We start from the raw sequence: 17,894 nt of genomic DNA on the forward strand, positions 1-17,894 counted from the left end.
CAGCCCTGGAAGTGTCCAAGGCCAGGCTGGATGAGGTTTGAAGCAGCCTGGGAGAGTAGAAGGTATCCCTGGCCTTTAAGATCCTCAACCCTTTCATGATTCTGTGATCAGCTTAAAGTAGGGAATTCCTCTTTAATTTAAACACAGGCAGTGTTAGTCACTTGCTGCATGTAGCCGCCCTGTACTCTCCAGCCCAGCACAAGGCAAACACCCTCCTTCCCCTCTTACCCAGGACACCCAGAGAAGCACATGAGTATTTGCAACTTTAATATAAACCATGTCATATTTCCAATGACTTCAGCATATACAAGATAGAGCCTGATAAAAAAAAACAAAAAAAAAACAAAAAAACCCAAACCAAAACAGACAGTGGTACCAGCACAAAGTTCCCCACAGCATGAGCATCACACAAGTTTTAGGAAGCCCCCTGTTTATCCCCGTGTTGCTCTGAGTCCCCTCTCCTCCCCACAGCAACTGCACAGAACAGCTTAAAAAGAAATGTGGGAAGTGACATTCAATGAATACACCAGCTTTTAAATTAAGGCAGAATAAATAACTGTTCCACATGAATGATGGGCATTTTCAGGTGAGTGCTGGAGCCTGGGGCATGGCCAGCACTCATTGTTCACTCCCCTGTGCTCATCACAGTAGTGTTGGTGTGCCTGGGGCAAGTCAAGCACATGCTGTGAAAGCACCCTCACCCCCAACCAGAGTTCAGCTATAAAGTTATTTTTATTTTTCCAAGCAACTCAGTCTCTTTCTCCACCCCCGCCTTGATCTGGGATTTTCCTCCTACACATTGGCTCCTCCATCACAGCCTCGTTGTTGCTTCAGTAGCATTCCAATCCTGGGCCAGAAGGATAATCCACTCACTTTGAGGAGGATCAGACTGGCATGAAAGGCCACAGCACAGTTCAGGACTTACAGAGCTGCAGCTGCCTTTGGAGCAATAACTGATGTACAGTTTTTCACACAGCCCAGGATGAGCAGCTTGAGTGACAGAGTTCATGTAAAGGAAGGAAGCCACTGTTCATGGTGATGTGAAGAGTTTCCTTTTCTGTTGAGGGCTTTGAGAAAGACATTGGGCATAGCTGAGCATAACTCCACAAAAAAAAAAAAAGTAAAATAAATGTGTCCAGTCACAGGGACAGGGCTGTTGATGTGAATGATGGCACATACCTCAACCATAAATATAACCACAGAGTGAATACAATTCTGCCAAGTAGCACAAGACACTCGGGGAAAATCCTAGTCAGTTTGCCACTTTCCTGAGAGGGAAGCATTCATTTAGGGAAAAAATCCACCAAACAGCAAAAATTAAGAGCTCTGTTCCATCCCAGCCAGTTAGTGTGTTAGTGCCAATTTCCTTAAACCATGAGCAAAGGACAGTACCAAACCTCTCAAAAGGAAAAAAACCCCACAAAAACCCATAAAACCCATTCATTTAAAATATGGCTTGACAAAGCCTTTGTAAAACTTAAATGTCCTCTTCAGTTGGTGCATATGAAAATCCTAAAAATGCATCTGAGGCACTGGAGCTGCTGGCTGCCAGGTCAGGCGTGCGGGTGATGGAGGCAGAGATGGCTTCCTGGGTGAACTCAGGATCAAAGTGTCTCAGATCAGCTGGGCCAGCCTAAGCCAAGGAGCAGACACACAATCATTGAGGGAGCAGACCCAAACCAGACCCTTGTGTTCAGACAGCCCAACACAGCTGCTCTTCCAAAAGAGCCATCAACACTGCATCTGCAGGTCCCAACCCACACCTCAGAACCCTCAGCATCAGTGTGAGATATTTAGAGATGATCCCTTCTGTAAAACAGACAGAATTACCCACTTACCACATTGGGGTTGAATGGAGGAGTAATCCTCTTGTGGTATAAATCATCCCAGTTTATTGGGCTGAAGAATACATGGCTCTTTATCTCAAGCTGCACAGAAAGCAGGAAGGAAAAGTCAATTTTCTGCCAACCCTCATTTTCCAGCAGCCGGTCTCACAGCTTTAAGTAGTTGACTTGAAGTTCCCACATACTCATATCCACAAATCCTTAACACATGAGGGTCCTGGTTCAGGAATTCCCCAAAGGGAAATGACCCATCACACACTGGTGTCCTTAGCTGGCCACCACCCCTCTCCCTTTGGAAATCCAAGTGAACCCCATGTGTTCCTTGTAGGAGGCTGAAGGGACAGACTGTGTGGGAGGGTTTTTCCAAGCAAGTGCTCTTATGAAAGAAATGCTCAGAATAGAAATTTCCCCATCCATCCTCCCTCTGCTCATAGTGAAGGCCACCTACAAAGTCTGTTTTGGCACCCAGCCTCCTCTTCTGGTCCTTGTGGAGAAGTCCCTGAAGGATGTCACAAGCTGCCACAGTCTTGGTTCCTTGGATCTGTAGTGGCTTGTGCAGAATGTTGTCATACATCTGAGACACATCCCGGCTGTAGAAAGGAGGCTAATTTGAAAGAGAGGAGAAGCAGCCAGGTAAAACATGAGCTACCAGAAGGAGCCACACATTGCAGGTCAAAAAGAGTCCTGCAGTGAGCAGATGGAGAACTGCCACACCTCTGCTCAAAAGGGCAGTGGTAGGGTTGGACCAGATCATTAATTCAGGATTTAGTTGTCTATCAAATACCTCATGAACACCAGACCAACCTCACACCACAGCTTTTGCAAATCGAATTTCCACTATGTAAAGTAAACCAGCCCATTTCCAAACTTACCAGTCCAAAGAGCATTTCATAGAGGACAGCTCCTAGGCACCACCAGTCTACTGTCCTGTCATAGGGCTGCTTCTTTAGCACCTCAGGAGCCAGATACTGGGAAGTCAGAAGGAAATATTGGAGTCAAATTATAAAGGAAGGGCTTTGCCCTCCTTAGTCCCAAACCCGGCTGCAGCTCAAGTTGAGCAAATGCATTAAGAGTAACACAGATGCTTTTCCTAGTATTATCCAATAAACTCTCCACTTGCTTTGGAGCACTGGGGTTGAGAGACACCTACCAAAGCCCTCAAAGTGTCCTGGCAGGCTACAGGAGGTTCTCTTCCTTGAGAGGACTTCTACAAGCATTTGGTACCTGCCACAATGCAGCCAGCAATCCTGTCCCACTAGGAACAACACACCTCTAAAAAAACGTCTGTGTTTTTGAAAAAGCTGCAGTTTTTAGCCCTAGTAAGTCTGTCTAAAGCAGCAAAACTACCAAGAGGCACCATCAAGGAGCAACAGGCAAGAAATGGAGCAGCCTGCAGAGTTTCCCACAGAATTACCTCTGTGTACTATCAGGCTCTGTCTAGAACAGGAAAACACCATTACACACCAAAACTGGAAAACAAAGCTTAAACATTCCTGCTTGGTTCATGCTGTGCTGTTGCATAAGTGAAACCTCACTGAAAAAGGAGGGAAATTCCTGCCCACTTCTGCTGAGCTTGAAGGCTCAAAGGTGCCATGTTTACAGCCCCTTTGTCAAGCTGCCTGGGGAAAGCAGCAGGACAGGTATATTACCTAGGCTGAAGTGCTACCAAAATCCCCAGGCTCAGTAAGAAGCAGGCAAAAAAGCTTCCAAGAAGCCAGACTGGAAATAGGCTTTCACAAAACCCAGTGGGAGTGCACTGGAGGAAAGGCATTTCCTCCCCTCTGAGCAGTGTTTGCATTCCAGGGGGGAGCCTGCTCCCCTCCTCTGCACAGGGCATTCTGCAGCTCCTGCATGCACCAAGGCCACCCAGGAGAGCACAGCAAGGTCCTGTGCATGGCAGTACCAGCAGGCTCCTTGTTCTGCACCACTGGGGTCTCAGAGCAGGTAAACAATCAGCAGTCCTGCTCCTAGGGACAAGGTTGTCTCCACTCCCCAGCTATTTTCACAAGCCTGGCCATTTCCAAGTTTTCCAAGTGCAGGAACCCTTGCTTCAATAGCTCATTCATACCTGTAACAACACAGCAATTTTGGAGTGACTGTCTGCTGGATAGGGAAGGCCTTATCTGAACTCCAGCTCCAGGCTGACAGCCTCAGAGAACCCATATTTTTTTGAGGTGCCTCATAAGCCCAAGACCCAGAGCACCAAGTGTCTGAAGGTTTCCAGCCCCCAGGTCTCAGCAAAGCCCCAGCACATGGAATACCTCAGGAGTGCCACAAAAGGTAGAAGTTGTCTCCTCTTGCTCCATTCCTTCTTTGCAGAGTCCAAAGTCTGTCAATACTATGTGTCCCTAAAGAAAAGAGACATTTTAGCTTGTGCCACTCTTCATGGAGAGGAGACAGAATTTCCAAGATTTGCCTATGCATTACAACTCATGTGAGTTTTGGCTCCCCACTGCTCATCTGCCTCCCCTCCCTCCCATTATGTTCATCTTGTAGTACAGGTACTACAAGAGCCTGTAGAAAAAATGAAGTCTAGATTGCTTCTTATTTTTTATTTGTCTACAGCTAGGTAGCCATGAAGAGCTCCAGCACTGCTGGGATTTTCTGCTGCTTTGTCCCAGAGCCAATTTGTGTAACAGCCACCACCAGAGCTGCAGCAGTGACCTGCTCTTCACCACCCTGATCCCCCCCACAGGCCAGGTCCCATCTTCTGGGAATGAGCCCCAAAACCATGCAGTTCTTCAGAGGGCAAGCCCTCTCATCCCTCCAGGATCTGCACAGAAGTGCAGTGGGGCAGACAAACAAAATCCATGCCATCATGTCAGCTGTAGTCCAGCATGTAGAGCCACAGCCCTCTGCTTGTGAATATACCTGGCAATCCAGGAGGATGTTCTCAGGCTTTAGGTCCCTGCAAGAAAAAATGCTGTTTGAGCAGGTTTGGCCAGATACTTAGAAAACATGGATGTGAAACAGCACCAGCTAAGATCAGGAGCTAACAAAGCCTCCCAATCCAGATCACCAAGACCTTCCCAAATTGCAGACTCCCATCAGTATACATATGTGGAAACATAAACTGGCTGCTTTCACAGAGGATCAGGTGTTAGCCTGCATTTCCATGCATAAATTGTTACTGAGAGATGATTTCTTACTTATTGAGCCAGGTGTATTTTATGTCTTTAAACTTAATACCCTCAGACTGATACTGGGAAGGGGAAAGAGTGGTTTATTGCCCATCAGGTCTCGCAGGGTAAAGCACCACAGCACAGTCTTGTCTGGGCTAGGACGTTCTTCAGCTACTCCATCCTGCATTTCACTTGCCCAGTGAATCCCTTTCCCTGCCAACACTGCACCCCCTGCCTGAGGAGGCTTGGAGCCCCTGCCTTACCTGTAGATGATGTTTAGGGAATGCAGGTACCCAATGGCACTGGCCACTTCTGCGGCGTAGAACCGGGCCCGGGGCTCACGGAAGCAACGCTCCCTTTGCAAGTGGAAGAAGAGCTACAGGAAGGTGAGAGGGTTGATCATGTCTCCAAATACATGAAGGCTAATCTGGAGCAAGGCTCAAAGCCAGCTACATAAGTGAAAAGTGATTTGCAGCAGGTAGCACATTAACAGCATGAAACATGCTCAAGCCAAGTGAATTTAAGCAATCCAAACACCTTTCTAAAAAGGCTTCATTTCTCCTCCTCATCATTCCCAAAAATTAATAATTAATTCTCAAACCCCCCCATCATCTGCTGATCTGGTTAAGCTCCTAGCTTATTACAACCCACAGGCTGGTTACAGTGGTAGTATGGCCATGAGAAATGATAAATGTGCAGAGAGCTGAACATGCAAAGATCCCCAACATGAACTTGATTTGAGCAAGATATCCACCTTAACAACATCTCCCATCCAGTTTCAGATGGCACAGAAAGACAGCTGAGAAAAGTAAGCTTCTACAGGACAGAAAAAATCTAGAAAGTTGCAATGGCATCACCCCTAAGCACTAGACATGGATCCAGAGCTGGCCAACAAGGGGGTTTCCCTGAACCTCACCGATGCCAGCATTTCCCATATTCTCCATAGAATTTTAAAATGCCCCATTACTGCTTTTCTCAGAATCTTTACTTTGGGAATCATCTGACTCAGGTAATAGCCAGCAAGATCTTTGCTCAATTTAGAGGTGAGGTATCCTGCCAGGTGTTCCTGGCTGCTCCTTGCCAGCAGTCAAAACAACGTTATCCCTCAACATCATTATCTTCTGACAAGAAAATTTTAAATAAAGCAGCATGTTTGTGAAGGACCAAAAAGGATTAAAACAAAGCCTGGAAGTGCACTCACCTCTCCTCCATTTACATAGTCAAGCACAAAGTAAAGCTTCTCTGAGGTCTGGAAGGAGTAATGGAGTCCCACAAGGAAGGGGTGCTTGACATTTTTCAGGAGCACGTTGCGTTCTGCCATGATGTGGTTTTGCTATCAAGAAGCAGACAAAGCATTAAGGATTCAGGCAAGGATCCAGCCTAGCCTGCCCTAAGGGCTCAGTGATGCTTTCAAAGCAGGTGGAAGCTGGGAGCCCTCCAGGGTCATTTCCAGCCCCCAAAAGAGAACCACTCCCTCCTATCTGACCTAATTAATCTCTGTTCTTTTGTTCTCATGGCACAGCCAGATCCATGTTTAACATGAGAACTGCCTACCTGAATGCCAGGTATCCCAATTGCATTATCCAGAGAGCCCATACACCAACCACAATTTCCAGAACAGCCCAGGAGAGCGGACATACCTCCTTTTTCTTGAGGATGGTTTTCTTATGCAAGACTTTGACTGCATAAAAAGTCCCATCACACTTGCGTTTGGCCAGGAGAACCTGCAACAGAAGGTCCTGGTCACAGCCGTCTCACCTTGGTCAGTGTGTCCTCATTAGTTTAACACTCTTGTGAGTGATTATACACAGAAAACTACTCCAGAGGGCCAGCTACAGGATTTTAAAGATCAAGCTCCAGCCCTCTCAATTCCCAGCACTTTTTCATTGCCAGAAGATAAGCACTCACTATCTCCACATATATTCCCTAGACACCCAATAGAAAATAGTTTTGGAGCATTTGGGGCTAGTCTCACTTAAAGTGAATCCTGCCTGTCTCCAAGGTTTCTCTGGAGATCTTGTGCTGAACAAGTTTGAAACTTATTTTGAATCAAGCAGTGCTCTTGACCATCACCACCCTGAGCACAAAACACCTCACTCCTCAGTCCTTAGAGAGCTTGAAGGACCTTAAAGTTCGAATGGACTGTTAGTAATAGTGTCTCAGGTTTTATTTCATCTCAGTCCCACTCAGGCCAAACACCTCAGGAGAGGTGCAAGCAAAGGACACAGCCAGAAACTCCTTCAGCAACACATTTTCCATCCAAGCTGCCTGCAAACAGCTACAGCCCACCTGCAAAAGCCCACTCACCTTTCCAAAGCTTCCTTTGCCAATAACCTTCAGGAAGTCAAAGTCTGTTGGCTTGGCACTGTTGGGCAAGAATGAAACAAGTTAATGTTTCTGGGAGAGAAACACGCAACAGTAACACCACCATCAAAGCAGAGTTCCTGCTTGGAAAAAGGAGTGTTTGTGAAAGGGATTAAAGGGCACTGGTGGGTGACCCTCGCTCCCAGGCAGCTCAGGATTCACACTGTGTGTGTCAGTGCTCCCTGCAGAGCATGAGCAATCCCTCAGCAACCTGGGGCTGAAGGCAGCAGCAGTGACAGCACCTGTAAGGATGAGGTGATGCCCTTACAGGGGACACAGTTTGTGCCTGTTTCTAGAGAAAGACAGTCAGGAAGCCAGCAGTGACAAGGAAGAACTTCCCTTACTACCTCTCAAAAGAAAAGGGACAAGGGGCTATAGACATGGTCAGGAGAGGATGATAATAATAAGTACCAGCTACAGCTTAGCTTTGGAAGCTGGTGCATTAGTGGCACATGTGGTATTAAAGGCCAAGAAATGTAATTGTCCAGGCTCCTGCAGACACCACCCTGGGACACACAGGGATCATCTGCATCTCCCTATCAAATCTCTTCCCACTCCACACCCTACCTGGCTTTGCAGGGAGCTTACTTGGGGTTAGCAGAAGGTCCGAGGTTGATGTTGTCAGTTGGTGTTGAAGGCTACAGAAAATAACAAGAATTTTAGTCACAAGGATTATGCTGCAGGTTGGGTTTTCCCTTCCTCAGCACAGCAACCCTCCCACAGAGCCATTGATAAACACCCAGTGGATACTTCAGCAAACATTTAAGGTCTCTCTAGATGGCTTATGCACACACAGCACCACAGAGCTGCAGCCTCTCTCTTCCCAAAGACAAGGGGATGCATACACACACACACGCTCTTCCTCCTGTTCCCTAGGAATCTTACTGCTCCCAGTCTCTGGGAACATCATGCCTTGTCCAAAAGGGCCTCCCTGCTGTTTTCCCCCACCCAGCATCATCCACAGGACAGGGCAGCAGCAAGAATCCCAGCAGGCTAACACAGGCTCTTTTCTTGTTTTTAATCTAAAGGCACCAGCCCCCTTTGTCCCAAAGGTGAGGATTTGCTTGTTCAGAGCCATGAGCTCACCTGGGTGCTTTTGTCTGGGCTCCGGGAGCGATCCATTAAAAAAACAACTCGCTCAGCACTTGGGAAAAGAAGAGGAAGTCAGTGTTGGGTACAAAATCTGAGAGAGGAACAGCTTCACACCATTAACTTGCAGGGGAGTAGTGCAAACCCCAGTGTGTGCACCCCTTCCATCATAGGAGGGCTCAGCTGAGCTCCCCAGCACTGCTACCCCCAAAGGATGGGATACCCACACTCTGGGGGAGGCAGGGAATGGTGTGTGCTGTCAGGAGATCAGGGAAGCAGGGCTCCTGGGTGAACAAGCTTATCTAATATTGGCCCCCAGCTCCCAATAGCAGAAGCTGCACAAGCCCCAGCAGCAACACAGCACCAGGCCAGGTGAAGGCACAGCTCTCCTGGCCATGGCCAGACCCCTCTCCAGGCAGATGCAGCCCCCTCCTCACTGCACAGGGATGCTGCAGCCCAGTGAGTATCCCCACAGGGCAGCCAGGAGAGTCCAGCTGGGTCCAGGCACCATGGTCCATGGGGCTGGCAGCAACCAGAGGCCACTGCCCAGGCCAGGTCAGACCAGGGCAGCTCAGGGATGCTGGCATTGCAGGGAAGAGGAGCTGCCATGGCAGGCTTGGTGAGCAGATGCATTAAAGACCTCTTGTCTGCCTGGTGCAGCTTTTGCTGGGGCTGAAGAAGCCAGACTTAAACACTTGTTGGTTCAGATCCATCCTGCCTGAGTATCACTGGGGATGGGTGAGCCTTGCCTCAGGGATTTCTCCCTTTGGTTTTAGGGGTTCCTCTATGCTCTTTGCAAAAGCCAGAATTAAGAAGATGACATGGGAGCTCTGCTCCCTTCTCCCCTGCCCCAGAGGGCTTAGACCCCCCCTCAGCCCCACCACACTACATCTGCTCTGAAGGCTCTCACCCCCACAGCCACCCTCTGCCCCACCCCTCCCAAAAAGGGGCCCAAAGACCCCACCAGCCTCCCCACATCTCACCTGTGGGTGCTCCCACTCTCTGCCCCCACACACCACCAGGCACAGACCCCCAGCCATCCCACAGAAACCCCTCCTGCACAGCCAGGCTGGGCATGGCAGGAGCTGCCGGGCAGCAGCGGATGCTGGCAGCTGTGCCAGGGACTGCCCACATCTGCCCGGTGCCAGCCAGCTCCATCCACCAGCCAGCCAGCACAGGGGTTATCAGCTGAGCTGTTAAAGGGCTCCCATCCCACTGGGAGGGGTTCATACTCACTATGAGCAGAGCCTGGAGCCAGAGGCCTTGATGGTTTGTTCTATCCTCTCCCGGCCGTGCTTGATGAGTTCTGGGAGCAAAGTTGGAGCACCGAAGCCGATTAGCTGGCAGCGTGATCACAAGTGCACAGAGGCACATTTGTTCTTCACTGACCTTGCTCTTCTCTCCACAGCCACCCTCCTCCCCCTTCCACTCACATACCAAAATAACCAGGAAATTATAGGAACCAGGACATCTTCCCTCCCAGCCTCACCAGGAGCCCTCAATAGCTCACAGGACAGGCATGAGTGCCACAAAACAGACACCCTCTCTGGTGGCCAAGGGGACTCAGGCTGAAGCACCACTGTCAAGCCTTTCTGAGCCACCCCTGTGTCCCCAGGGGGGACAAGGAGAGTGCTTACAAGGATGAGGTTGTACTGGGATACGTCACACACTTGGCACATCCACTGTCCCTTCCATTCAGGACTCTGTGAGTAATTAGGGACATGAATGAAACCTTTCAGGCCCTGCAGGAGGTAAGCCAGCACACACACATCACAGCAGTGGCTTGCCCAAGGACACATAGCCAGTGCCAGAAGCTGGGATCCCCACCATGGAGCATCACTGCTGCTCAGCTGTGCAGGCAGTTGCCACCACTCATCATCATCATCACCTCTCCCTTCACAGAGAGGAAGCCCTGAGCCTGCTCCCTGCTGCACAGGCTGAGCCAGAGGGAAGCCCAAGGAGTGCAGCCTGTACAGAGGAGTTCCTTGTTTTGCTTAGGAGTAGATAGCAAAAGTATTTCAAGACTCAGTTTTACTCCTCACTTCTGCCATTGAAGGGAAAGCCAGGATCAAAACATTCACAGAAATATGCCTTTCCTTTTCCATCTAAAAAGAAGGGGCTTTGTAGACACAAGCAAGCTGTCATCCTGGAATAGCTCTTCTACAGACCAAGGAATGGAGAGCACCAATTGCCAGAACCTGTCTCCCTGGGCAAGGATTTTGTAGGACAGTGTGTCTTGAGGCAAACAAGCCCATAACAGAGCCCTTCCTGCATGGATGTTGGATCTGGCAGGCAGGGGGTCCTGGAACTCCTGAGAGCCCCTGAGCTGGCCCCACCAGCAGATCTGGGATTTGGGGGCAGCTCTGATGAGCAGCCAAAAAACTAAGCTGTGGGTTTAGAGTTACTGAATGGATAAGAAAGGCAAAGGGAATTTAAAGCAAAGCCCACAAACCATGCAGAGGGAGAACTTACAACATCAGGGCTGGTCTGAGCCCCTGACTTTGTCCATACTTTGCCCTGCAGCAAGTCCAAGATCCCGTCCCAGCTGGCAGCCACCAGCAGGGACAGCAGGCAGCACCCAGACAGATCAAGCCCTGGGCATCGTCCTTTCCCTGACAGCCTGGCTCTCCCAGGGCTGCTGAAGGTCACCCAACACCTGCCTCAGGGGCTGCTGGACAGGCTGGGCAGATTCATGGCCACAGCAGAGGGACACCACTGCTGCAGTCTCTGAGCAGACAGCACTCCCTGAAGCACCCAGGCCTGAGTGGAGGCTGGCACAGGGCACACAGGTGTGTGTGGACAAGCCCCAAGCTGCACATGGCAGCAGCAGGGAGAGAAGTGAAGGCTCCCATCCCTGCTCAGGAGCCTCTGGCCAGAGCAACCCAACCCAGCACCTCACTCCTGCTCCCTGCTGCAGCTCCATCAGGTGGTACAGCCCATTTCCTTCAAATCTGAAGTCCCACAAGCTTGGGTTTGGCCTTAGGGCCACCTTGCAGCCTCTGTTCTGGTCCCAGACTCAGGGGAAATAACTCAGGTACAGATGGAGATATCACAGCTTGGTCATCTGGGAGAGCACATGGGCAAGCCATAGAAACACATCCACATGCCCTGGAGGTATTCACAGGATGCAGGACAAGTTCCTGACTTGCTCCAAGGGGCTTGGACAAGCCTGTTTTAGCAACCTGCAGCCAGGCAGGAGCCCCCCAGCCTGGCAGCCCATTCATGCCTCCCTCCACCAGCCCTGTTCTGCTCCATTGCCTCTTTGCTGGAAGTGAAGCCACTCAACAAGTCCCTGCTGACCAAGGGCTGCCTTTTCCAGCACAGCTTTTTCATTAAAGGGACTTGCTCTGAGGTTGAAGTCTCTGGCACTGAAGTACCATACCCATTTATAGGATGTGTATAGCCCCATCCCACATCACTGTCTATACAGGTTCAGAGCCACCTTTCCCAGCCCAAATCCACCTTCAAAACCAGGTTAGTTTGTGCTTTAAATCTCACAAGCAGCCAAGCAGGCTTTTCCTTATCACTAACAAACCCTACCCCCTAAAGCAGAAAGATTTCCTGAGCACAGACACTGAACAACAGAACCAGAAATAGGTCACCAAGATCCGCTGGAATCCTTGGTTATCCATGCCCGGCTGCATCCCTCCCCGTGCCTGCTGGTGCAGCACGGATGCTCCAGGCACGGCCAGGGCCACAGGGAGCATTGACAAGCAAGTCTAGGAGCTCCCCAATATCACAGGACTATTACACAGCAGGAACACAGACACCTGCACCCCACTCCCCCCTCCTCAAACACCATTTCACCCCAACTCCCGGCCACAGGCACCCCCCAGGCAGGAAGCACTCACTCACACGACAGAAAGCTGCTACTTCCAAGTTGGAGCAGTTTGTGCAGCTAAATCTCCCCCCACCACACATCCCTCAGTAACATACGCTTGCTTCCCAGCACAGCACGAGCAGCTCCCTGTTCCTCACACAGTTCTGGCAGTGGTGACCCACATTCCCATGCCAGCCCAGCGTTATTTGCTACAAACACATTACTAATGCAAGGCGTACCTTGCACGGAGACACAACCTCACAGCCTCGTCATCTGCGGGCTGCTCCCGCCTCCTCCCCGATGTCACCGCTCTCGGCAGCCTCCCCTGCCTAACCTACATTGCAAACCCCTCCGAGGCAGTGCCTCGTCCCCTCCTGCTCTGGGAAGGGCTGGCTGCCAGCCTGGAGAAGCCCGGCAGGGCTGGGACAGCAGGTGATGCTGTGCAGGAAGCTCAGAGTTTGGAAGGGCACCCACAGGTTTCACCCAGCACAGGGGCTGCTCTCAGCTGAAGGGGGAGATGCCCCAGTTTCAGCTCAGAGAGGAGCAGGGAGGGAGGTGGGACATTCCTGCAAACACGTGCTTTTACTGGGGAGAGAAAAAAAGGCTCAAGTTTTCCCCTGCTGCAGATCGAAGAAATAGCTGCAAGCTAGTACTGAACTCCACTTTCATCCCCATTGAGACACCACAGCAAGTCCAGGAAGAGGTTAGGAAAGACTTTAAAGAACTTCTGCATTTCAAGAAGCTTTCTTAGCCAGTCTCTGGAGACCTACTGGCTTGTCCAATTTTCTCCTGCAGATCCTGTTCCCTACACCCCAGGGACACTGCAAAACAGAGCAGAAATCAGCCAAGCAGCCCTGGCTCAGGGCAAGCTGGAAACAACCAATCCTTGAAATTTTAGAGAAAAGCTACATGCAGAACTTAAAGAAAACAGCAGGTGGCTAAAGCTTGAAGCACTTTGCAAAAAAATAATTCTATGAAAACAAGCCATCAAACATACCTGGGAGCTCATCTCCCAGAGGCTGAGCCCTGAAGCATGGGAAGCACTCCACAAGCACTGAGCACAGAGACCTCTCATTCCTCACACTCCCCATCCCTGCACCAGCCCACCCTGCCAGGCCAGGAGCCCAGAGCTCCTTCCTAAAACCCAAAGGGGAAGAGCTTTGTTTCCTGCAGCAGTTCATTTAGCCCCTAAACACAACCACCCCTCAGAGTGATCATACCATTGCTGCTGCCTCATGCAGCACTTTAAATAGAGCAGGAAAAGCTGACCAGCTGCAAGAGATGAAGAAACACCTGCTAGCTGTACCCAAGGAGTGAGAATTTACGTGGGAGGGGTAACTATGGGTGGGGAGGAAGAGGTGCAGGTGGTGTGTAGAAGCAAATTGCAGCCTGGCAGGCAGCTCAGGTGTTCTGAATAATTTTTTACAAGTCAGCTGAAAATTCATCCTCTGTCCAGTGATTTGGAGGAAGGTCAAAACTGGCATTTGGTTCAGGTCAAGCCCTGAAGAAACTGCTTTTTACAGTGTCCTGGGGACCCTGGAGGGCTGCAGCCAGGCTGGTGCTTTGCAGCACTGTTAACTGCAAACATAAACACATGGGGAGCCTGGTGATTTGAGAGACCAGAGACTGAGCTCTGAGCAAAAGGAGGCCTGGGAGAAGGGCTGATGTCTTCTCTCTCTTTATTAAATATAAATCAGTTGCTTTTTGCTGCCATTGTAGTTTCCTATGAAAATCTCTCTGTGTGCAGCTGCAGCAGCAGGAAAGCAGCTCCTGGAGCAATTTCAGTGGTGGGTGCCAGGAGGTAAAAGCCAGGCTGTGGCAGCATTCCCTGTGGGAAGCAGGAGGGCTGGCCACCATGGGATAGGTCCCTAGATCACAGCTACCAGGGAGATCATCAGGAACATTTGATGTGCTTGGTGCCATGAGTGATGAGGGAGAGGGAGCAGCATTTTGCTTGAAATATCACCTTCTTTCAGGTCAAAAGCTGATTGTTTGCTCACCCAATATTCTCAAGCTATCAGCACTGACATCCTTTAAGAAGACACCTTGTTTTTCTTTTTTCCAGCTTTGCCTCCACTTGCATTGAAATGGCCAAATTTCGGAATAATTTTATCAGTTACATTTTCTTAAAGTTACATTTTCTAGTCAGTGCCTTCTGCTTTTGTTTCTCTAATGAAAATCTCAGTGTTATCAACAAAATCTACTTGATTTTAATTTCCAGGGAAAAAGACATCTTTAATTAAAATCCCACTTTCTATCTAGAGAAGAAGAAAGCAGGAGGATCCTGTAGGGAAAATTTTAACAGCTAAAATGCATCAAACACCTAATCTGATGACAACTAGTGATGGACAAAGTGATGTTGGGTCGGTTTTGTCCATCCTACCCCCCCTGTGATGATCATTGACCCTCCAGGGCTGGGTGTCACTCAGGGCCAGGTGTGAGAGGCAAAGCTGCCACCTCTGTGTGTGTCCCATGGGAGCCAGGCTCCCTGCAGCCCTTGCTGAGCCCAGCTGGAGCCCACCAGGAAGGCTCTGCAGCCCAACACTTGTGGGAGACCATGGGGAGGCCTTTTCCATGCCCTCAGCATGCCCAGGGCTCAGTGGCACCGTGCCACCCAGCAGTGTTACCTTTTGTCTTGCCCAGGGCAGTGGAGGAGGGCTCCATCCAGGCCACAATCATAAGCCAACCAAAAGAATCTCCTCTCCTTGCAGCTGGGGCAGGAATTCAGCTGCTGCCTCGGGGTGTCCTCAGGAAGCAGAGCACACAGGTGTTCCTCTGTCTGCAAAGGTGAAGGGCACAGGAGTGAGAGCACAGACAAGTCCTTGGGTGCAGCACTGGCTGACTGCCAGACAGACACAGCTCTGGGACACAGGGACAGATCCTGACCCTCTCTGGGCAGCACCCACTCAGTCTGGTGGAGATTACTGGGGGGCTCTGCCATCACCCCAGTGACAAAGCACTTTGGGAATGGAAGAGAGCTGAGAGGTTTGGCTCCTGTAACACAGAAGAAATTTTCCCAAAACCTGGTAAATTCATGTATTTCTGCTGTTGGGAAAAGATTTGGGGTTTAGAGGCTTTTGAGGAGCTTTCACCCCATTTCACCCTACCTGTACCCAGGGTGACTGCCCTGACACCAGTGGCTCCCTGGCAAACATTCCCTGGAAGCACAGGGACACATGGCCCATGGGTGAACCCCACTGTGGGGCAGGTCCTTGTCAAAAATTCAACATCAGACACCTGGGGCAGCTGCACAGGGCTCTGCCTGTGGAGCCCTGGGACTCTCCCTGGAGAGGGGAGCAGGGTGAGCAGTTGTCCCCATGATGACATGAGTGGGACAGCCAGGTGTGAGCAGGGCTGGCCTCCTGCCCTAGCCCTGTGTAAAAGGTGAGGCTTTGCCCTTGCCCTGTCCTGTGTGCCCACAGCCAGTCCCCTCCTGCAGCAGCTCTTGTCCCTCACCCATCATGGCCTGTGCCCATGGCAGGAGCCCTCAGTGCCACACTGAAGGGACTTGTGAGTGTGGGGGCACTTGCAGGGCACACACATCCCACAGGCACGTGTCCCTGCAGGTGCCAGCAGGGTAACCATGGCCCTTACAGCAGCACTGACCTTGGCCCATTCCCCTGCCCAGAACTCACACACTCCTGGACAAAATTAAACAATTCTGCTGGAGCTGGAGAGCTGCTGATGTCAGGGCTGGGTTTTGCCAGCATTGCTGCTCTTCTGTGCCTGGCTGCTGTTTCCCTGCCCTCCAGAGAACACATCTGTGCCAGGAAAACCTCTGGCTGGACCTGAGTTCAAAGGTGAGGAGCAGATCTTGGGCAATTTAACCCCTTCTGTGCACACCTCCTGCCTGGACCTGGCCAGACCATGAGGGAAACAAACTCTGGCCACAGAGAGGGATTTTCTTCAGCTGGGCTTGCATAGCTCAGAGCCTCCAGCCATTGATTATTCTTGGAAACATTTTCTTTCCTCCCAAGAGAGGGAAGCTGCCTTTCTCTTCCCCAAGCCCTATGAGGGATCAAGGGCTGCGTGGTCCTTCCATGGCTGAGTCGGATCCCTCCAGGAAGGACCATCCCAGCAAAGCCACATTTGCAGCTTCACCAGGACAGGACACATCCAGTGGGGACAACAGGTCCAGCCCATTGCCTCTATGCACAGAGAAGTACCCCCTCTCTCTCTCTTACTATGTTTTATATGCTATTTTACAGGGGAAGATAATCCTAATCTCCCTGTCTGGCAATATCCATAACCATAATCATAAAAGTGTCACTGAAGTGGAACCACACGGTCCTGAGCAATTGGAGTTGCAGGGAAAGTCCAGATAAGGCTGAAAACAAATACTTGTCTAGAGAGCACAAAGCAAGAGACCATGGATCTGCAGTGAAAGGTGGCTTAAAATATTTGGCTACTCAGTTATCTCTGCTGGGTAAGAGCTAAAATGAGATTAGGACAGGACAGGACAGGACAGGACAGGATAGGATAGGATAGGATAGGATAGGATAGGCTGTTCTTTAAATGCTCAGAGGCTATTTGTTCCTTTTAGGAGAATTCATGAAAGCATAAATAAATTATTGGTGACCATTGCAGCTCTTTAAATTTTTTTTCCCTCTATATTTTTCTTTCAACTTCAAAAAGCAAAACTCTGCCTGAGGCTTTGCCTTTGATTTTGCCAAGGAATCCCACATAAGTGCTGGGATATTTTCCCATGTTTTGAAAAAAGGAGATAAGAGGAGACCACTGGGGATCAAGTTTGTATTCCAAAGGACAGCTAAGGTGGGTTTGAGCAATTTTTGCCACTTTTTGTGCCTCTGTTTCTGTAAATATGAGTGTGGCAGAATCTTACTGATCTCTTGTAAAGCCTTTACATTTTCTGTGGTTATTATTACCATTAAATTAGGTGGCTGGAACTTATTTTCCTCCCAAGTGCTTTTCAAGTGTAGGCACAATCTCAGTGAATAAATAACACACCATTGGAAGCAGTCTGACTGTAAGTGACCCTTCCTGGCCAGCCTTGTCCTTGCTAAAGGCTCAGCTGCCCTTGCTGCTTGCTGTCCCCTCTCCTCCTTCCCTGCAGCACTTCAGGACACATTACAGCCTGTGCTTGAGGGACATAAAACAAAACAAAACAAAACAAAAAACAATAACAAAAAAAAAAAAACCCCACCCACAAAAACCCAACCACAAACCCCAAAACCACAAACCCCAAACCCTGTTTTTTGGGGTGAACACCTCTTTTCCACTGTAGCACAGGTCAGTGTGACACAGGCCCACCACCCCTAGCTCGAGCCCCAGGTGTGCTCACCTGGTGGGGACAAGGGGCAGAGGGGCAGTTTCCTGGCTGCATTGAGCAGAGTTTAGCAGCTCAGAAGTGGCTCTGAGAGCTGCCAGCCCCAGCTCTGCTGCATGGAATCCATGTGTTCAACCCTTTTCATCCATGTGCAAATCCTGGGAAGCAACTGGAGCTGGCACAGCCAGAGATTGTCTCCAGCAGGGCTCTACATACTGCATCCAGTGTGCAGCCCCGTCCAAGCTGGGCTCAAGACATTGCCAGGACCTGTGAGCCCCTGTACAAGAGCAGCAGAGCTGTCCTGAAATGTGCCAAGCCCAGCTCTGTTCCCCTGCTCTGGAACCGAGCAGGAGCAGCCCTCCCTGCCT

General features: G+C 50.2%; 1 protein-coding gene across 3 annotated transcripts; it reads right to left on the reverse strand.

Annotated features, from left to right (window-relative positions):
* Positions 1-339: 339 nt before the first annotated feature.
* Positions 340-16,077, reverse strand: SGK2 (serum/glucocorticoid regulated kinase 2). 3 transcript variants are annotated; one of them, XM_054644453.2, is made up of 14 exons: positions 14,867-16,077; positions 9,656-9,725; positions 8,417-8,474; positions 7,919-7,968; positions 7,274-7,331; positions 6,607-6,690; positions 6,168-6,299; positions 5,230-5,342; positions 4,716-4,752; positions 4,106-4,192; positions 2,717-2,812; positions 2,293-2,448; positions 1,839-1,928; positions 340-1,633 (listed from the first exon to the last, which is right to left on the reverse strand). In XM_054644453.2, the coding sequence occupies exons 1-14, from the start codon at positions 14,916-14,918 to the stop codon at positions 1,478-1,480; spliced, it is 1,239 nt and encodes a 412-aa protein (XP_054500428.1). In that variant the 5' UTR covers positions 14,919-16,077; the 3' UTR covers positions 340-1,477. The 3 variants fall into 3 exon arrangements, with proteins under 3 accessions (XP_054500428.1, XP_077043502.1, XP_077043503.1); XM_077187387.1 differs by lacking the exon at positions 14,867-16,077 and adding an exon at positions 12,356-12,404; XM_077187388.1 differs by lacking the exon at positions 14,867-16,077 and adding an exon at positions 12,275-12,393.
* Positions 16,078-17,894: the final 1,817 nt, after the last annotated feature.

This window comes from Agelaius phoeniceus, chromosome 17, assembly GCF_051311805.1.
Source record: "Agelaius phoeniceus isolate bAgePho1 chromosome 17, bAgePho1.hap1, whole genome shotgun sequence".
Taxonomy (NCBI): domain Eukaryota; kingdom Metazoa; phylum Chordata; class Aves; order Passeriformes; family Icteridae; genus Agelaius; species Agelaius phoeniceus.

Excerpts from the sequence above, each read along its gene's own strand:
- SGK2 (XM_054644453.2), bottom strand. The coding sequence starts at position 14,918 with ATGATTGTGGCCTGGATGGAGCCCTCCTCCACTGCCCTGGGCAAGACA. Across the intron at positions 9,726-14,866 it reads TGCCCTGGGCAAGACAAAAG|AACTCATCAAGCACGGCCGG; the intron begins GTAACACTGCTG and ends CTTTGCTCCCAG. Across the intron at positions 1,634-1,838 it reads CTCCATTCAACCCCAATGTG|GCTGGCCCAGCTGATCTGAG; the intron begins GTAAGTGGGTAA and ends TCCTTGGCTTAG.